The sequence below is a fragment of the Myxocyprinus asiaticus genome, chromosome 15 (assembly GCF_019703515.2).
Source record: "Myxocyprinus asiaticus isolate MX2 ecotype Aquarium Trade chromosome 15, UBuf_Myxa_2, whole genome shotgun sequence".
Classification (NCBI taxonomy): domain Eukaryota; kingdom Metazoa; phylum Chordata; class Actinopteri; order Cypriniformes; family Catostomidae; genus Myxocyprinus; species Myxocyprinus asiaticus.
Genome location: NC_059358.1, coordinates 16,458,117 through 16,475,609, shown reverse-complemented (window position 1 = coordinate 16,475,609; position 17,493 = coordinate 16,458,117). Strand labels below are relative to the sequence as shown.

The 17,493-nt window shown below is 37.6% G+C and overlaps 1 protein-coding gene across 1 annotated transcript; it reads left to right on the top strand.

Annotated features, from left to right (window-relative positions):
* Nucleotides 1–1,308: 1,308 nt before the first annotated feature.
* On the top strand, nt 1,309–17,480 carry LOC127453303 (nucleolar GTP-binding protein 2-like). Its single transcript, XM_051719611.1, has 16 exons — nt 1,309–1,466; nt 2,268–2,352; nt 2,529–2,623; nt 2,814–2,953; nt 5,511–5,695; nt 7,667–7,733; nt 7,832–7,990; nt 8,625–8,738; nt 10,604–10,732; nt 13,537–13,641; nt 13,736–13,894; nt 14,609–14,716; nt 15,141–15,616; nt 15,791–15,870; nt 16,293–16,369; nt 16,500–17,480. The coding sequence occupies exons 1-16, from the start codon at nt 1,403–1,405 to the stop codon at nt 16,629–16,631; spliced, it is 2,175 nt and encodes a 724-aa protein (XP_051575571.1). The 5' UTR covers nt 1,309–1,402; the 3' UTR covers nt 16,632–17,480.
* The last annotated feature ends 13 nt before the right edge of the window (nt 17,481–17,493 follow it).

Here is a 17,493-nt window from a genome sequence, read left to right as displayed (position 1 = left end):
TTTTTCCTTTTCCAAATTATTTTTATTGACCTTTAGTTCAATCTTGTAGAGTAACTAAGAAGAACATGTCTTTCAAGAAGAACATATATCTTTGTAAAATTGTAAAATTTTAGAGTTAAAATGGCTATGTTTATTTGGTCCGAGAACAGAGGATAAAGTCTTGATTGGATGAAGTAAAGACTCTCTTTCACTGATACTGGACAGAACAATGCTACTTTAGTAATAACTATGCAGGCATGCCCTCTTCTGGGTATACAGTGAAGTTATATATATATATATATATATATATATATACCTCCATTTGTAACACACACACACAAAACTAATTTCAAGATAAAAAGTCTTAAAGGGGTCATGATATTTTTATTATTTAATGACCCTTGAGGTTCACTTATAATATTAGTAAAGTTTTTTTACTGCACACACACACACACACACATACAAAACAGTCATATATTTGTAAAACATAATCATTTTCCAACCTCATTCTGACCCTCTGTCAGAAATGCTCAGTTTTGGTGCTGCTTCTCCTTTAAAACTTGACAGTAAACGCCCACTGTTATGATTGGCTCTTTGCTCTTTCTGCTCTCTCCTTGCCATCTCACTGTAAAAATTATGATTTAAACAACTTAACAGCTTAAATAATACCACAGATTTAACAGACAAATTAATTTAAGTGCTTTTATAAAATTATAAGCTTCATATTTCTGCCTTAAACCCCTCCGAATATGGCCCCATTCACTTCCATTTTACGTGCCTCACTGTAACCTTGATTTTTTTCTTTTTTTTCTAAAGAAAAGGAGGGAGGAGTCGAAATTATTTTTGTGGTAATTAATATTATGCCACAAATGCTGTCGATTTAGCTTAACATGAAATGGACCCGGAATATTCCTTTAATCATATTTCTTATTTAAACTTTATTATTATTACTTATTTATTTTACATTAACATCACTAGATAAGTAGTCTGGTGATACCATGGTATGACGATATCAGATGGTAATATAATGGCGCTTTGATAGGCTATAGATGCCATGGTTTACCATATTGTTTACCATGGTAGGACTATGAATATGTCCACACACACAAAACATGCTAGGGACACAGTGCATCGAAAAAACATGGTAGTGCCATTGTAATTTTTGCAAGGCTGTAAACAAATAACGTTAATTCTTATGTTTTCTAAATTCGTGATGTTATCACTAAATCACTGCGTTGTGCACCAGTTTGCGAAGAACTGTATATGGCGGGAAAAAGAAGTCCCCGTTTATGTTTGTCGCTTTATTGATGACGTACTTCCGGGTTTGGTACTTTATTTGAACACGTGGAAGTCTGCGGTGGACTGAAACCCGGCTTAATTTCTATTTTACAGTGCTAAGTGGGTTCCCAGTCAGTCGGTCACAATGGTTAAACCACAGTTCAAGGGGAAAAGCTCCATAAATCCCTCAAACTCCAGCAGCAATCCCGGTAAGTTGAAATAAAGCACTGGTCTCAATGTGAACTGCTAGCCAGCTAAAGCATTAGCCAGCTCTTATAAAGTACATAAGTTTCAAGTTTTATTGGTCACATACATAACTATACACAGTACGACATTTAGTGAAATTCTTGGTACGACTTTTCTCCTCACAGTTTACGATAAAAATTTTATATATATAGATATAGATAGATAGTCTTTATAGTATTATGTTTTCTCCGTTGCGCGGTGCAGTATAGGTAAATAATGCATATATACGGGTAGCTCGCCGATTGTGCATAATTGAGGCTTCTGTCAAAGCTGTCAGTGATCAGTCAGAAGCTTCTGGCAGTACTTAGTGTAAAGATCAACATGGCATTGTGTGCCAGACGTACCTGTGCCTTCAATCTCACTGTTACTGTTAATCCATTTTATTGTTTTGCTTTTGCGTGAGTAATTAATGCATTACAAGATATTACTACATTTCCGTGGAACTGTTTGTTGTCTTTAATAATGCTTTCAAAAATGCTCAGGGTGCTCATTATAAACTAGTTATTAAACTTAAGGCCGTCTCTCTCAAATTGTGCAGCAGCTTATGTCTTTTCTGCATCGGGCATTAATTAAATGAGCTAATTTGCATATAATCATGATACGTGACCCCATGGCTAATCAGAACTTCACATGCATGCATGTGGAATAAATCAGGGATTGGCTTAGGGCCAAATGATCAAATATGTAAATATTACACATAGCTAAAATTACTATACTGTATGTCCATATGTATAACAGCATCCTTAACATTCTCTGTTCCACAGACCGAGTTAAGGGAGCTGGAGGAAACAACATGAGGGACCGCGCCACCATCAAACGCTTGAATATGTACAGACAGAAGCAGAGATGGTAACAGTCTGATCTTACAAAATAGAAGCATTTTCTAAATGACCTCTATCAATAATAGTAATAAACTCCAGTCGAAGTGGACTATGAGGTTTTAGCTAGATCAAAAGTATTTAAGTTGTAATAAAGCATGCACTTCTGTTTTTGTTTTGTTTTATTTTTTCCATTCATAACAACAGCAACAGTCGTGGTAAGGTGATCAAGCCCTTGCAGTACCAGAACACAGTTGCTCCTGGGACTGTTGCCAGAGTTGAGCCCAACATCAAGTGGTTTGGTAAGAGCAGTGCATGTTAACCACTTACCTTGAGATCATACAGTCCAAAATACGTATTGATAACGATTGTGATGAATATTGCCAATCAAAGCAGCTGTCCTTTGTTTCACATGTATCATGGTGCAATTATGTAACTATATGTGAATATATACTAATCTCTCCAAACTTTTTCCTTGTGCTGCCTGGACAGCCAATACACGTGTCATCAAGCAGACATCCTTGCAGAAATTCCAGGATGAGATGAACGCAATAAAGAAAGATCCTTACCGAGTAGTGATGAGACAGAGCAAGCTACCCATGTCCTTGCTGCATGACCGAATCAAAGCACATGTGAGTATGCAAACAAATACTGTAGATTCATATTTGTTGGCTTTCTGCCCTAGTGCACTTGGTGAAAGGGAGTTTCAAATTACTTTTGATCAATATTTATGCTCTGTGCATTCTATTCAAGCAGTGTTCACTGTTGGTCAATTATGGTTGCCTTTAATAGTGCTGTAGCTTTGTTGTGAGCATTGTTGGGTTTCTCAAGGTGAAATCAGAAGGAGGCTCATCATAGAGGTGTACTGTTACTTGAGATAGATCTTGCTTTTTGGCACCTAAGGGCCTGCCATCTGCCAGTAGTAAATAACAGAGAAAAAACTATGTGCTCAAGATAAAACATAATGATTTGCTCAGATCCTTGTGTTCCTTCTGCAAATGTTTTTGTATCGCTCTATTTTTCTTCACCTAAACTGTTCAATGAGTGGGCAAAACCTTTTAGGACTTTGTGAAGTGAAAGTCCCACTCCACTTATGTTTTACCTCAGGACTGTTCTGAGCTTGTGTTTGGTATTCCACCTTAGAGGCAGAAACTCAACTTCAGGCAAATTAGTTGTACCAATTTAACAATTCAAGTTGGATTGTAAGTTCCATTAACTCAATACAATAAGTTCAGCAAACTCAAAAATATTAATGATTATTAATAATGATGATATTTAAAAATTATATATATATATATATATATATATATATATATATATATATAATGTATGTAATATTACATATCATTATTAAATATCATAATTATTATTAAGTTGGACAGCTGTCCATATAATATTCTTAAAAATAATGTAAAAATATATTCTTTATTAAGCAGAACTACATTTGTACACAAGATCATCACCCCACCAAAGTACCAAGCAATTGGTCCAATTTAACAGGTGGTGTAGGTAGCAAGTACTTTGGACTTTTAGGAGTTAAATCAACTTAATAACTTAAGAAATTTCGTCAAAGCGAACACTAATCACACTGATGGTGACTTTAAACAACATTTCACAGCAACACAAAAACACATAGAGCTAAAACATCTATTAATTCAAAACAGATAATTTACAAATTATTTACATGTCATCATAAATTGGTACAGTTTGACCAAACACACTTAAATTCAAGCGCAAGGGATTGTGGGTATTGCCTTCAGCCACAATGCTGCTCCAGCTGCTCCAGGCATGCTCAGTAGCAGATACAACAATATGAAGTTCATAGTGCTTAGCCTTACAGGGTTCCCACTAAATGGTCAATCCTATGCCGTTGTTTTGCAAAATTTGGATTATTCTGCCACAAATGGCCTCCTCGGGACTGAGCATTAGTGATCAAACTGAGCATGCTCAAAAGCCTGTAAGTTCTACCTTCACCACCAAACTTGATATTGTATATGGTCACTGTTGACATTGTAAGTTGCTCTGACTTAAATTATACAAAAAGCAAGGTTATAAAATGTATAAGTTGACTTTTGTTTTTTTTGTTTTTTGTTTTTTTTAAGTAATTTCAAATTTGTTTACATTAGATTGTTCAATCAACTTTTAAAATGTAGTTTATCTGACAAAATTCAAGTTCAAGGATATTTACAGTGTAATAAAAAGGCATTGCTATGTTTCAGCCACTGATTTTCATCCTCTCCTTTTGATTTGTGGGGGTTGATCAACTGGTCCAATGTTTGTTGTAATGCCACTTCCCATTGTTATTAGCTATGTCTGTGTGTGTGTGTGTGTATGCTGTTCTTTGTGCACATTTGTTGCTCTTCTTTCTCAGACATATTTTGAACATGTTGTGATGTGGTGGTTAGCCTCAAATCAGGTTGTTTTTCATCATCCACTGCAATGTTTGGAAATGCAATCTTACCAGAAGTAGGATTTCTTACGAGAAATGTAACTAGTTTTGACAAGATCTGTAAATCGCTTGTTGTTTTATTCCACCCTCTATTGCAACAGTGGTATGGCTTCCCTTTTGTTATTAAAGTCATTATAGATTGCAATTTGGCCTGGCACAGCTGTACCCTTAACTGAAAGAAATTTATTTCATTCTCCATGGGATTTTGTTTGATTTTGTCTTGATAAAAGGCCATTTTCTTCATTCACACAATCAAATTAGCTACCAGTTTATTTCTCAGCTCAGGTTAAGCTTGCTGTTTTGTGTATTGTTCATTCACTTAGTAATGCATGCTTTATAGTGGGGTATATATAATTTATTTTGTGTAACTAAAATGCTCAACCAATCATTTGCCAGTCATAAATTGTGCGGATGAGATCACTGTTCTCCCATGAATCATTTGGGGTTTTTCCTCTCAGGGATGGACCACAGGAGCTACCAAAACACTTAGGCGTTACACGATAGACTGCATGCTTTACTTGTAAACTTGCCAACTTTTTTCCCATTGAAAATGTACTGCAAACTTGCAGTTACCGTGTAAACCTGTATTACAGAAACGTCCTGTCTCAATCCTAAAGTTAAGATCTTGTGATATTAACTGAAATTTCCATGGTTACTAAACACATGGGTCAGGACGCAAGATGTGATTCTGGATTAAGAATTTTTCTGTAATATGTCCTCTGTTCCTCTTTCTTTTTTAGAACTCCAAGGTGCACATTCTGGACACAGAGACGTTCGAGACAACGTTCGGGCCAAAGGCACAAAGAAAGAGGCCCAACTTGACTGTGGGGGAGTTGAAGGATTTTGCTGAGCAGGCAGAGGTCTTAGCTCAGGGCTACAGTGCTGAGAAAGACCGTGATCTGGTGACTGAGGACAGTGGAGTGAGGTGAGAAGAGTTCAACTTTCACTGGTTATATTTATTGATGATTTGGAAGTTTAATGTTATTAAAATGAATTGTATTCCAAAATTCAACTACCTACTACAATCTCTCCCTGTAGATGTCCCCCTCTCTTATTTCAAGCAAGTTTGATAGCATAGTGAAGTCCTTCATTTGGAATGGAAAACGTCCCAGGTTGCATTTCAATAAGTTACATAGGCCGATTGACAATGGTGGGCTAGGCCTACTCAAGATATTGTTTTATTATTATGCATTTGGTCTCAGACATTTAGCTCATTGGTCACTTCCACCTGAGAGAGCCCCTCCCTGGTTTGGAATTGAACAAATTTATTGCCCCAATTTACTATTACAAACCTTTCTATTAAACAAATTGGAGAAGTTAAGTCGCACCCCGTTATCTCGCATCTGCACACGCTATGGACAAAAGTGTTTAATTAAGACATTTTTTTAAATGTTGCCTCGAGCATATGGCTAAACCCAAAGTTGTGTATTGGTGAGTCCCCTTTCTGCTGGTCGGAGTGGATTGAGAGGGGTGTTAATATACTCGGTGACCTATATGAGAGTCGTGGGTTGAGATCGTTTGAAAATTTGGTCCAACAGTTCAGGATTCCTAGATCTCAGTTCTTCAGGTACTTACAGCTGCGCCATCTGCTCTGTACTATTTTTGGGAGTAGCATACACCCCCCTAAAAGGGCAGGTACTCTAGGAGTGGTGATAACTGCTTTTGGAAAAGGTCATGTGGCATCAGTGTATTACTCCCTGTTAATTCAGAGTCTGGGGGATGGAGCTTCAGCTTCTCTCAAAAGATTATGGGAGGGAGATTTAAATTTGGTATTGGAGGAGGGAGTGTAGGCTAAGATTCTAAAAAATGTCAAGTCTACATCTAGAGATTCAAGGGTGCGTCTGATGCAATTTAAGATTTTGAATCGATTATATTGGACCCCCTCTAGATTGTATAGACTTGGTCTTAAAGACACACCCACCTGCTGGCGATGCCAATCAGAAGACGGGGACACAACCCATGTTTTTTGGGGATGTGTTAAAATACAGGAATTTTGGTTGAAGATTCAGGGGTGATTTATGTGTGGTGTGTTGGACACATGGTTTTCATTTTACCCCAGACTCTGCATTTTGGGTGATGGGGAGGTCATACATTTTGGGGATAGAGATTATTCTTCTGGCCAGAGTTATGGTGGCCAGAAGAATAATATGTAGGGGGTGGAAGACGGCTGGGGCACCCTCGTTTCGGGAGTGGTGCGGGGAGATGAGTGAGGTTGCGGCATTTGAGGAGGCAATCTACAGAAGGTTGGGAAAGTGGGATTTGTTTAATAGGAAGTGGGGTGGATATTTGGATTTCTTGGAGGGTTCTCGGGCAGGGGAAGTGGAGAGGGATTTTTAATTTTTAGTTTGATCTATAAGTGCTCTCTTTTTTTGAAAGTGTTTTTTTTAGTTTGTTTCTAATTTTTTGTTATAGTTGTAAGAGACCACTGTAATGTGTGTTTGCGGCGAGGGGGGGGTTAATTTATATAACTGATTCCGTATTTTGTTTATTGGTTTTTGTGTATGGAATCAATAATGTAAATAACAAAAAACTTTCACTGGTTACATTCACAAAGCAACAGAATACACATTGTCATTCTGGATTAGAGGGCTAAATACAGTTCTGTTCACACACAGTTCAGTTATGAAAGAATTTGACAACTGCATTCTATAATTTTGAACACCTTTTATATTTTCAGGACTCACAACCAAATTTTAGGAGCAATATTGGTTGATATTTGCTGTATGAACAGAATCGACATTTTGAGTCACATTTGCACAGCACAGTTGTACCAAACACTGACTGCGTGAACGTTGCCTTTACAATTCAGCTATGTCCTGTTTGCTTAGAAACACAGATCTATCATGATGGAAATAGGTAAATGAACAAAAACCATCACCTTTACTTATTATTTTAGGGATGAGGCTCGAGAGGAAATCTTCAAGAAGGGGCAGTCAAAGAGGATTTGGGGTGAGCTTTATAAGGTGACGATGACCATTGACCATCAGAATGCTCATGGAATGTTTTAATGAAGCCATATTGTTACTTGATGGCACATTCTCACTGAACGATTTTTATACAGGTGATCGACTCCTCAGATGTTATTATTCAGGTATTGGATGCTCGGGACCCCATGGGCACCCGTTCTCAGAGCATTGAGTCCTACCTGAAGAAAGAGAAGCCTTGGAAACACCTCATCTTTGTGCTCAATAAGTGTGACCTCATTCCCACTTGGGTCACGGTAGGATATTAAACCAAACTTTTTTTATTTTCTTTTTTACATTTTCTAAATATGTTATCACATTTGAGGTGTTCAGATGGGCATCGACATAGCTGTATAACACAAAGTTTATAACACAGCTGAGACTACAGTAATACAAATAAAATAATAAAGAGGTAAAGAGAATATTATCACATGCAAGTCCAGATTTTGTCCTGATGTTGTCTGCTGAGAGTACATGGGTAGGCAAATTGTTTGCATGCATCTTTAGAATCTATTGGAAGAAATAATGGAACACAAAGGAGATGTTTGCAGAATAACAGCCTCAGTCACCATTCACTCTCATTGTATAGAAAAAGATGCAATGAAATTGAATGGTGACTGAGGCTGTTATTATGCCAACATCTCCTTGGAAGGAAGTCATGCATGTTTGTAATAACATTAGGGTTAGTAAATGATGACAGTTTTGGGTGAACTGTCCCATTAACATCAGCCCTTTCTAATCCCAAACCATTACATAGATCCCCTCTAGTGTCTAGTCATTGGGAGGCATGGACTTCATTAGACTGTTTCACAAAATTTCCAATAAAGTTTTTTCAATTACCTTATTTGTGGAACATGTTTTGATGTTTCTTCCTTGCTTGTTGATTGCTAGAAACGCTGGGTTGCGGTGCTTTCACAGGAATACCCCACTCTGGCCTTTCACGCCAGCCTTACCAACTCCTTTGGTAAGGGCTCCCTTATTCAGCTTCTGCGGCAGTTTGGCAAGGTGAGACCATAAACTTTTACAATGCATTTTATGTCTACTATTCATCATGCCTTGGAAATAAAGGGTGAAGGGTTTAGATGCACAGCAGTTGCACTCAACAGAATTTCTCAACTTAGGCTGCAGTTTTATTACAAGGTCATGCTTGTTATCTGGACTGTTATGGCAGCAGGTGTCCTGAAAGAGTAGTTTGGCCAGGTACCAGGCCCCCACCCCTCATTACAATGCTCCATTCCTGTCTTCACATCTGCCTCAATGATATTTTTGGGACCTCAGCCATAAACAAATCCTTGGAAATACTAAAAAGGAGAGAGGGCTAAAACATAAATTTTGTTGAAAGATATATGACAAGACACTCTTTTAAAGGTAGAAAAAAGCAGGACTAAAAAAATCCTGGTTACCATGGCAGCAATATAAATCTGCAGGTGTAATGACCGCTTTTGTAAGACTGTATCAACTTTCCATTTATAGGTTCTCGGTTCCCCTTTTATTGTAAATAATGAAATGTGAGGGGGATGTTCAAAGTTTTCTTTTTTTCCCCAATTTAGAAGCCATGGAACAGATTTTTTTTTTATCTGGGAACATTTTGTGGATGTGTGTGTGAGAGAGAGAGAGAAAGAGAAATTTCAGGCCTTAAAAATAAGGACAAGGAAAGTTATTTATAGCAATTTTAGGTGTGCAAAAATACAAAAACTGTTTGTATTTCTTTGATGTAAACACACATTTGAAAACAGTAGCATACGAATCAATTTCCATCCAGCTAGATAACATTACCTTGGTGACATGTTTAAATCTGCAGAATCTGCAACAACAGTCAACCCTTTGCTAAGCTCTGACCCTCTTGGTTTCCGTTGCTAGCTCTTGACAAGCTTTGAAGAACTTTCCATATTAATAAATGGAAGATTAACGTGAACGATGTGGTTATTTGCAAAATATGCTCATATACTCTATGGATATTATTCTTTCATGGGCTGGAATGAAGGGTACATTGCAAAGCTTTTTGATCTATTTTTTAGAAAATTAAAGGTGCACTCTACACTCACATTAGATGAAGTCTCCAGCCATATCAGAAAACAAATAAGAGCTGTTTAAGTTTACATTGTGTCACCCCATCATGGGCGCTGCCATGTTGACAACACATGTCACTGTGCCATGCAATTGAATGAGTTTCTATCACTAATAATGACAATACTAATGACTTGTTTACTTTATATAGAACTTTCAACCAATGCTCTAAACAAGTACATGTAAACAAATCAAGCAAACAACAAGCACAATATACTTCAAACAACAACGGAGCCCAAGTTAGCAGTGTAGTCCAGAGTGATGGTATGGTAATGATTAGCAGGAATGTGATCCACCAGAAAGTCCGAAGAGAATGAGTGCAAGTGGAAAGAAAAAATGTTTAAACAAGAGTTTCTTTCAAGTGAGGAAACATACCGCTACTACCTGTAGCTCTCACGGTATTGATCACGGATAAAAAGTTGCTACATCAAACGGCAAGTGCGAGCTCATGGCAGTTCCACCGGCAGAGAGCTTGCAAGTTAGAAAACAGCAAACACTTGATGGCAACAGTTGCTAAGATAGAATTGGTCAGTAACACTTAAGATGGGGTTAAGTGAAGAGTCAGTATCCAATAACAAATACAGAAAACCAAATGTTAGGTTTGCATGGCATAGAAACGTAGATGACCAGTGATCGTAAGATGTAGTGACAACGTTGCACTGGCCCGATAGAGCAAATGACAGTTCTATCAACTGGCCCGAAACACACTCGCACTGTTGAGCTATTGTTTTTTTATTTTGCTTTTAAAAATGTCATTTGTTATTTGCCTAGTATTAACATGTCCATGTTGTTTTTTTGATTAGCTTCACTCAGACAAAAAGCAGATCAGTGTTGGCTTCATTGGTTACCCCAACGTTGGAAAGAGCTCTGTTATCAATACTCTGCGCTCCAAAAAAGTCTGCAATGTAGCACCCCTTGCTGGAGAGACTAAGGTAAGACCCAAGAATCTTGCAGGAAGTAATATTGACTTCATTACAGTGCAGTTTATTTTTATATTTTATGCTCAGTTTAAATGTTCTGTACACGTAATATCCATTTGCAGTTATTATCTATTGATCATGAACATAAGATGCTTTAACGGCTCTTCTACATGACATTAAACATTTCCGACATTGTTTATTTCGAAATCCATTAGCGAGTGGAAGATTACATGCAAGCAAGATGTTCATGCCAGCTTCTAGCATGTGTTAACAGTTTAGACATCTTAGATTTCCAGCATTTCGATTTTGGCCGCAACATGTGTGAATTCGGGTTTTTGTGTTAAATGGCTTTGTTTTACGTCATCCACTTGTCAAAGTTTTCCTCTCATTTTACAAACAGAGTAATGCTCTCAGTGAGTGAAAAAAATAAAAATAAGTGCAACGCAAAGGAAAAACTTAATAACGTCTGGAGGTCAGAATGAAAACAAATGTAGATTTTCCCTTTTGTGTCCTGATTTACAGACATTTCTTTACTGAATAGTTCACCCAAATATGAAAATTCACTCATCATTTATTCACCCTCATGCCACTCCAGATGTGCATGACTTTTTTCTGCTCAACACAAAAGAAGATTTTCAGAAAAACATCTCAGCTCTGTTGGTCTATTCAATGAAACAGATCAATATTAAAGTCTTTTTTTTACTATAAATGTCCATTTTCACTTCAGCATTCTTCTTTTGTTTTTGGTGATTCTCGTTCTTCGTGCATATCGCCACCTACTGGCCAGGAAGGAGAATTTAAAGTAAAAAACAATGTGTGGCCCTGGGTAGCTCAGTGGTAAAATACGCTGGCTACCACCCCTGGAGTTCGCTAGTTCGAATCCCAGGGCGTGCTGAGTGACTCCAGCCAGGTCTCCTAAGCAACCAAATTGGCCCTGTTGCTAGGGAGGGTAGAGTCACATGGGGGGTAAACTCCTCGTGGTCACTATAATGTGGTTCGTTCTCGGTGGGGCGCGTGGTGAGTTGAGCGTGGTTGCCGCGGTGGATGGCGTGAAGCTATGGCAACGCGCTCAACAAGCCACGTGATAAGATGCGCGGGTTGATGGTCTCAGACGCGGAGGCAACTGGGATTCGGCCTCCACCACCCAGACTGAGGCGAATCACTACGCGACCACGAGGACTTAAAAGCAGATTGAGAATTGGGCATTCCAAATAAAAAAAAATAAAGTAAAAAACAATGTGATGAATATTGATCTGTTTTCTCACCCACACCTATCATATCACTTCTGAAGACATTTATTTAACCACTGGAGTTTTATGGATTATTTTATGCTGCCTTCATGTGCTTTTTGGAGCTTCAAAATTCTGGCATCGCCATTCACTTGCATTGTATGGACCTACAGAGCTGAAATATTCTCCTAAAAATCTTGGTAAGTGTTCAGCAGAATTGAAAAACAAAGTCATACACATCAGGGATTGCATGAGGGTGAGTAAATAGCTGAGTTTTAATCCATGTATTTTTGTGTGCATTTTGGGAGATCACAAAAACTGCTGGATGGAAACACTAAAATATACATTTACATGCTCGCTTGAAATGGATACATTATTCGATATGAAGAAATGTGCATAAATTATGATGGAATAAAATGGTTTATTTACTGAATAAAATCCTATTGAATGACTAACTAGCAGATCAATCATCACATCTCAAATGATGCTCTGGTCATTCTGAAATAACGGTGTCCAGAAAATCCAAAGCGCACAAAAAGTTTGCAGAGCAAATAAGTCGAATACATACTTGCCGAAGAGCAGGTTTATTGACACTTCTGAATAATAGCTTGTAGATCCTCACAGTAAAGTCATAAGGATGGAGGAACGCACACACACAGTGCTCCCAGAACTGTGTGAGATATGAGACAAATTCTTTACAGTGTTTTGTCTGTGTGTTCTAAGCCGTGATTTTTTTTATTAATATAAGTCACAGTGGCCACAATTTCTCCGGAAGTTATGATTGTGTTCTTTTGAACACATGGAATGATAACACAGCTTCATTTGCACGTTGTTTGTGCAATGTTATGGTTTTTAGCATAAATTTAATTCTCAACTTGGATGGAAACACAGCTAATGATGAGAGAATTTTCATTTTTTGGGTGAAATATTCCTTTTAGAGAACAGGTTAACCTATACGTTTATACACTGAAAACTTTTTAAAAAACAAACGAGTATTAGAGGCCTAAATCAAATTTGATTTGTAATTATTGATGACCTTATAATTCCAGTAAATAAAAGAATATTTGTACTTTTTTATTTTATTTTGTTTGTATTTTTATTTTGGCAAACGGGGCTGAATATTCATCAAGGTTAAACAGAGTCAACACTGGAATTTGTTTACATGGTTGCATAATTTTTTTTGGTACAGCTGAATATTACATTTTTGGTAATTCTATATAATTAAAGCAAAACAAATGCAATGCTTTGCATATCAATTAGACAAACTGTCACAATTATGATATACAGTAGTGAAGGGTAAGACCGATGAAATCAAAATGTTGTTGAAATCAAGACATTTGTAAGTTTTAAACAAGCTACTTTTCATTGATGTTTATATTAGATAACAGTTATTTCAACATAAAAGTTCTCTCTCCAAAGAACATGGCTTTTGTGCCTTTTATCTCAGAAAATGGCATTTTTTATATTGAAATGTTTTTGGTCTTGCTGTTTCTCAAATGGAGGAATTGGTTGAGCCTCTGGCACTTTCTGTCAGATGACTCAATCCCAGCCTTTATGCCATTACCAACTGTTTTATTTCTTTCCAAGGTCTGGCAGTATATCACACTAATGAGACGCATTTTCTTGATTGACTGCCCTGGGGTCGTCTATCCCTCCGAGGACAGTGAGACTGACATTGTGCTGAAGGGAGTGGTAAGATTGCCAAAACTTTAAAGTGTACCATTCACATTGGGTAATCCCAACGGCTTTGTCCAGTCACTTTGCATCTGTTGCATTTTTCTCTTAGGTCCAAGTGGAGAAGATCCGAAACCCAGAGGATCACATCGGAGCGGTGCTAGAGAGGGCAAAAGCAGAGTACATCCAGAAGACATACCGCATTCCGTCCTGGAGCTCCGCCGAGGACTTCCTGGAAAAGCTGGCCTTTCGCACCGGAAAACTGCTTAAGGTCTGGCCTGATTGTGGAACACATCTGATAAGATGTCCAGTCAGCTTGGAGTTCTCATGGCATATTTGTTTATTCTTTCCTCTAGAGTGTCAGATTAAGTTGAGTAGTGAGGGGTTGCTTACTTTGAGCCAGTGGAAAAAATTAGTGGTAACATCTCATTTCTAGTTAGAATAGCCAATTTTTGATATTCCTGCCAAAACTGCTAAGATTTAGTTTCTCAAAATCAGATAAAAGGGATAGTTCATCCAAAAATGAAAATTCTGTTTATCATTTACTCACCCTCATGTTGTTCCAAACCTGTATTATTTTTTTGCTTCTGTGTAACACAGAAGGAGATGTTGGGCAGAATCATGGATTCTTGGAATAGGAAATTAAGGGATTGATAGCCTCCGTCACCATTCACTTTTCATTGCATCAAGCAGTGAAAATGAATGGTGACTGAGACTAAACATTCTGCCTAATATGTACTTTTGTGTTCCATGGAAGAAAGTAATATAGGTTTGGAATAACATGAGGGTGAGTAAATGTTGGGTGAACTGACCGTAAACTACCCTTTTAAGGGTCTTGCATTCAAAGTTGGTTGTACTGGTTAACTTGAATGATTCATTCATTCATACTGGTTAAATTTTTTCATTGTAGACTCAATTTTAATCTTTCTCTAAATACTGTTAAAGTTGGTGCTGTAATGTTTGGTATTTTGTGCCTGTAATACAGGGTGGAGAGCCAGACCTGTCTACTGTCTCTAAAATGGTTTTGAATGATTGGCAGAGGGCACGCATCCCCTTTTTCGTGAAGCCCCCTGGAGGCGAGATGGAGGAAGAGGTAAATGGACATTCTTCCTACTACTATAAAATGTATTGCATAAGTTCCTATAAAGTTTGGATTCCTATAACTAAATCAAATGCTCAGACTTTGGAAACCACAATGGAATATTTAAAAAAAATGGGTTCCATTAAAGGCTTTTCTAAGTTCATAATTGTTTTTGCATGCATTGGTAAATTTGGAGCTTTGTAAACAACCTCAGAAGGCATTGTTTATGTGTGCTCCCTAAGTCTAAATACTCTTAACTTCCTTGAATTCATATTTGATTACTTGGTGCAAATATTTTTTCTTGAAATAAATGATGCGACCAATATAATTACATAAACGTGCTTTTTCATCTTTGAATGTTTGGCATCCCTTTTGACCATAGTGACCCATTTGAAAAGTAGTTAATCTAGGTTGGCTATTTTTATTTTTTTCTTAGAGCAAAGCACAATCACAGCTGGAAGCACCTGAGATGGAAATGGCAAAGATGGAGTTTGAAAACAGACTTGATGCTCAGAACATGGAGGGGGAATCATCCAGCGAACAGGACGTACAACAGCTGCTGAAACAGGAGGAGATGCAGAAAATCTTTGTCAGCGTCAAGCAGAACTTTGGCAAAATAAACGTTGCCCCAGAGTTCAGTGAGGAGGACCTTGTTCCTGTCGAAATGCCCGACATACTGGATCCCTCAGGGTCAGAAGATGAGAAAGATGAGGAAAGTGAGGAGGAAGAGGACAAAGAACAAATGGATGAGCAGAATGGAGAACAACAGGACGAAAAATCCTCTGCGACCGGACCCCAAACCAAGGAAGAGAGCAAGAGCACACGTGAAGTGAATAAAGAGCTAGATGAGAAGATCTCCAAATTAAAGCAATTTCTTGATCGAGCCAAATCGAAGCGCTTCTCTGCCATACGGTTTGTTTACTTTCATATTCGTTGTTTTATGAGAATGTTCTGTGAGGTTGACTAGCCATCTTTCCACCCAGAGCCTACAGATCAGCTAAGGGACTTACCCATTTAGCTGATTTATGCTACATTTTCCCCTATTTGATCTTGACTTTGTAATGAGTCTTGATGTCTCTTTTATAGCATCCCCAAAGGCCTTTCTGACAAAGTATTCACTGAAACCAAAGCAAAACAGAATGGTGCAAAGAATATGCAACAGAAAGGTAAGTCAAAACCAGTAATAGACTGTATACCCAAAGAATCCACGTTGGTGCCAAATTGTTATGTATATTAAGAGATTTGGCCCATCCAATATGTATCAAAGCACAACTAATCTGGTACACAAATTTTCTTAAAAAATAAAGCTGAAAACAATATATTTTCAAATATATATTCTCTAATTCTATATATAGAATATAAGAAATACAGGATTTATATGCAGTATATACTGTAGAAGTATGAATTGTCCCTCAGCCTTTACACAAACTGTATAGTTCAAATTTGCAAACCCTGTTGAACTTCGGGGCAGAAAATATGCAAGAGAATTTTTTTCCATGCCGTTTCGTGATGGGTCAGTGATAAGAGGTTAGCTGGTGTTTTAAAATATTGAGTAATGTCACTCATCATCCTCTTTGTTTTCCACCAGCAACACAGTTGGGCAGAAAGAGGAAAGCTTTGGAAGATGAGGAGCCTGCACAGCCTACCAAGCTCACATCTAAAGAGGTATGCACCTTTCCTCCAGCTCCCCTGCTGCTGTCAATCATTTTATTTCATCTGTCCAAACATATTTTATATATGTGAGCTCCTCAGACTAAATTTATGTCTCTTTCTCTGTAACCCCCCCCCCCAACAGAAAAGAAGACTGGAGCGTGCCCACAGAGTGAAGAAAGTGGGCGTTCGCTATTATGAGACACACAATGTCAAGAACAAGAATAAGAACCGAAAAATGCCCTCAGATGGCAAGAGAGCCAAACGAGCCAAGTGATGAGAACTGGTCCAATACCCCGTCACATTAATTACCATTTCCATAGTCATGTTGGTGGCTAAATTGGAACATTTGGATGTCAATTGCAGTGATTTTTATAAAGGTGAAGGTCTGTGATCCGTTCCAATGCACTTTATGGACACTGTGGCACCAGCCATCCTTGTGAACATGACAAAAGTCTACGACAACTGCATTTAGCACTGCATTTACAAGGTTTTTAACTGAAATGATTATTCCAGGTTCAATACAATTTAAGCTCAATCGACAGCATTTGTGGCATAATGTTGATTGTCACAAAAATTTACTTCAACTTGTCCCGCCTCTGGGTTACAGTGAGGCACTTACAATGGAAGTAAATTGGGGCCATCTTGTAAACATTAAAATACTCGCTGTTTCAAAAGTATAGCCACAAAACTTAAACAAAATGCATGTTAACATAATTTTAGTGTGATAAAAGCGCTTACTAACCTTTTCCGTGTAATATTAAATCTAAGTTTAAACAGAAGAATTAATGTAAGTGCTTTAATAAAATTACATGCTTCACATTTCTGCCTTTTTAAACCCTCCAAAAATTGTCCCCATTCACTTCCATTCTAAGTGCCTCACTTAACCTTGTTTCTTTTTTTTTTTTTTTTTTTTTTACATTTGGAATGCCCAATTCCCAATAACCTAGTTTTTTTTTTTTTTTTTCCTTTTTGCTTTTCTTTTTTTAAGGTTGGAAGAGTCAAAACCATTTTTTGTGATAATCAACATTATGCTGTAAATGCTGTCGATTGAGCTTAATTTTATTGCACCTGGAATATTCCATTAAGAGAATGTCCTGATTTAGCAGTATTAAAATGGATCATGTATCTGTGACTGT